This window comes from Rhincodon typus, chromosome 5 (genome assembly GCF_021869965.1).
Source record: "Rhincodon typus isolate 14 chromosome 5, sRhiTyp1.1, whole genome shotgun sequence".
Lineage (NCBI taxonomy): Eukaryota > Metazoa > Chordata > Chondrichthyes > Orectolobiformes > Rhincodontidae > Rhincodon > Rhincodon typus.
This window is the reverse complement of record NC_063336.1, coordinates 65,451,137-65,455,101: the sequence shown is the minus strand read 5'-3', so window position 1 is coordinate 65,455,101 and position 3,965 is coordinate 65,451,137. Positions and strand designations below refer to the sequence as shown.

The following is a 3,965-nucleotide window of genomic DNA, read 5'->3' as shown; positions in this document are numbered from 1 at the left end:
ATTCCATCTGCCAGACCTACAATTTAAATAAATGTGAAGTCATACATTTTGGTAGGAGTAATAGATTAAATTAAATTAAATTAATAGATTAAATTCCTCACAAGCCAAGATTATTCTGATTCATATCAAAAATAGCACAGAAATTTAGCTTCACTGATTAGCTATCATACCCTCAGTCAGAATTGATCATCATTCTAAGCAACAAGAATGATCATTTTTATTTCCGCAAGACAACATTAAATGTTTTCAGTTTTTATTCGTAATATACTACTGCATGGTTTAGCTCTAATATAGTTAATGAAAAATTGTGCAAACTTTTTTGTGAACTGTAAGTTAATATGAACACAATCATTTTATCATTAAAGGACGGTAGGGTGACTTTTATCGGACATCAGCTTGGAGGAGTGATCTTCATCCCCAACAGTAGAGAACACCAGGTTAAATCAGCCAGTGCAGTACAGATCACCTACTACCTACAAAGCTACGGGTCTGCCTTACAAGATGTTGCAGAGAAGTGGGAAGCTGAATTCTGCCAGCTCATGCTTAAATTTCAACAGGAGCACAGTGATCTGCAGTTATACCCCCTGACATCTTCTGGTCTATTGAAGGACTTCTATAAGACCAATACTGTGGCCAGAACTGAAGTGGTGGTGAGCCTAGTGTTGGTTCTGATTGCTGCCACTCTCACCAGCGCAATGAGGGACTGCCTCCGCAGCAAACCTTTCCTAGGACTGCTAGGAGTTATCACTATCTGCCTTTCCACTGTCACTGCAGCAGGGATATTCATCAGCACTGATGGCAAATACAACTCCACTCTACTGGGAATTCCTTTCTTTGCCATGGGTAATTATTGCTCCAAAACCTCTCTCTTTGATAAACCGTAGTTTTAGTCTGTGCATTTTCAAGAATACTATTGTGACATTAATATGTACTTTATAAGTAATGAGATGTATACTTTACAAAGCTGTGTTAAATGTACTGAAGCACTCAAAAACAGAATTTTCTGAAAAAATTCAGCAGGTCATGCAGCATTTGTGGAAAGAAAACAGAATTAAAGTTTTGAGTCCAGTGATCCTTCTCCAGAACTGTTCTCATAGAAGGTCACTGGATTCAAACATTAACACTGTTTTCACTTCACAAATGCTTCCAGACCTGCTGAGTTTCTTCAGTAAGTTTTGTTTTTATTTATTTCAGATTTCCAGCAACTGTAGTTCTTTGTTTTATTTAATTGTACCGCTTTTCACTAAACAAAATTGGCTATTTCCATTGTTTGCATATGTGCATGTCACAGAAGGACATTTTTTCTGTTACTTGACGAGATGTAGATTGACATTTATGTTGATAACACACTGACAAAGAAAGATTAGGTAATGGAGAAGTTTTATAATTGTTCTCTATGAATAACAAGTGGATTGTTTTCCCTGTGCTTGGTTAATTCTAAAATTGATGATGATGTAAAGCCAACTCAATTAAAAGAAACTTGCCTGAAAGGTTCATCATACAATAATCAATATAATAGTTTAATCAAACCAACTAAACTAACGAGACCAATTGTCTCATTGCTGCTTTCTTTTCTATGTGTGATTGTACCAATTTTTCCTAATCACCCTGTTCAGAGATGCTATTACACACCTCTGAAGCAGGTGTGTCTTGAACCTAGAGCTCTTGGTCCAGGGGAATGGACACTACCACTGCATCACAAGAGGGCCCTTCTAGTGTGATTATAAAATGTAATCACTGATAGAGAAAAATACATTGGAAAAATGTCTAAAGTTTGGAGAAAAAGTCACAAATGTTTCTGATTATGTAGACTTCTACATTCTGCAATGTCAGATTAAGGAGACTCATTGAACATATGCAGATATCAATTGAAAAGGATTCTGCTTTAAGGAAAAGAGAGAACCTGTGGGTGAAATTTGCCTTGGGTAATAGTGAAACTACAATCCTTAGTACACACATGTGGTCTCATATGAACTGCCAAATCCATTCTTGCCTGTTGTGAATTACTACACATGCCACACTTCAACCCTCTGACAAATGGGAAAAGTGAAGAAAAATTAAGCATGGGATACTCAATGAAAGGAAATTCCACTTACATTGTAATAGTTTCATTGGTGATCTATAATTGAGTTCCATGGGGAATTACAAGTCATGGAAACAGGTTTTCTGTCTTCTGGCATCAAAAAACGCTGCAGATAAATTATTACTGTAGCCAAACAAAACAATGTTCCACTCTGCTTGCTGCCAACAGTAATTTGCTTTTCATAGAGGAAGGATAACTACCAAATTCATATCCGCCTACCAAGATCAGTTAGTCTGGATTACTAGATTATCCTCTGAAGTCAGGCTGAAAGGAGGGAGGTTCATAAAATGGCAGCAGAAAGCGTTTGGAGAGTCTGTCTTCATCCCATTGCTATATAGTATTCAAAAAAGTGGAAACAGATGGGACATGACTCCCCACTGATTGATGGTAAATTCAAGTCATTTGACCAGGGCCATGCCATATTGGAAGGGAGCCACATGAACCATGGTGCTCTCTCAGCAGATTCCTATGGTAGTCTTCCTTTATACCCCATTCATAGTCCGTTAAGAGGGGTTGTCCCCTCTGGCTCTAACTCCGAGCTGAAGGATTTATCCTGCTGATCACTAGTCGGCTGGTCCTGGCACATTAAGCTAAAAAACAAATTCTAACACAGAGTTGCCCTCTGTTTCTCCCTGTAGCACAACAACCACTTCTATCAATAGTGTAGTAGTGGCCGCAGAGTTGCCAGCTTGAACTGCCACTCTCAATGGCATACCAGTCCTGGTGACAGCTTTTAGTTGATGCCACCATTAAAATACTATCTAGAGTCCTTCCGACCATTTGTGCAGGATCGTGAGTCACTTTTCATCCCAGCCACAGGACTAACTTACAGCTGTGAAAATTCCTGCTGTTATCTCTGAGTTATGGAAGATTCTCACTCATTAAGCATCTGCAGGAGGGAGCGCTCTGCTATGCAGTATGTTTCATAGGCAGGAGGTTATCCTCAACTTCAAGGACTTTTGCATCACTGAAGCAATTGGACAAACACATTGGAGTCTCAAATCATTTAAAATATTGTTTGCCATCTATTTGAACATTCACAAATTCCCCATGGAGGCTCATAAAGCCATGCATACAAAATCTGGTTTAGCAGATTTTCTTGTGAACATTGTTTAGGATTTGTTACAATCTTACTAGTTTAGACAAGTTTAATTTGGTAAATAAAAACAAACATCACAATAAACTAGCTGTGAATAGTTGGAAGATAAGTCTTCTAGTTTCACTCAACTTAAACTTTACAGGAAAATAGTACCCCGTGCCTGATCCATTCTCACAGTCAGTGCCTTGGAACAAAAAGTAGAATATGTTTAGCCTAGTGAATAGGAGTCAGCAGTATTGCTGGAAAATGCATTGCTAGGTCAACTTGAGGTATAGACATCATGACGTGGCACTCCACCTAAATGTTTCTATCCTTCATCTCTTTTGACAGAATGGACATCTTTTTCAAATACGTTTAAGAGTATATGAGAATTATTCATTTACAGTTATTCATTTTAGCTATCACTAATGACCCTGCAACATTTAGCATTATTCTGAGAAGTGTTTTTGTTGTTGATCCAAAATGGTCCAAGTGTTTTCGAGTGTCTTCATTCTCCTGCATCCTAGAGCCTTTATTCAGCAGCAGTTATCATAAATTACTAATCTTTGTGGCTTTAGAGTATCTTCCACCAATTAGATAATTTTCCTTATAGTAAAGCAGTTCCATGATTAACATCTAATTATGTGGAAAATTCCCCAAAAAAATTTTTATTTACAAAATATGTGTTCACTAATTTGTTTTGAAGTCAAAATTAATGAAATGGTAACTTGATAACTAGAAACAATGTAAATTCCTAAAAATAACTATTGCAGAATCTCGAATCAGAGATAGTAGGAACTGCAG

General features: G+C 37.4%; 1 protein-coding gene across 1 annotated transcript in view; it reads left to right on the top strand.

Moving 5' to 3' along the window:
• The first annotated feature begins 338 nt into the window (after positions 1-338).
• ptchd4 (patched domain containing 4) overlaps positions 339-3,965 on the top strand; it is a 53,273-nt gene continuing 49,646 nt past the window's right edge. The window contains exon 1 of the mRNA XM_020533082.2: positions 339-843. Within this exon, the coding sequence (XP_020388671.2) occupies positions 339-843 (505 nt within the window). The remainder of the gene's footprint in view (positions 844-3,965) is intronic.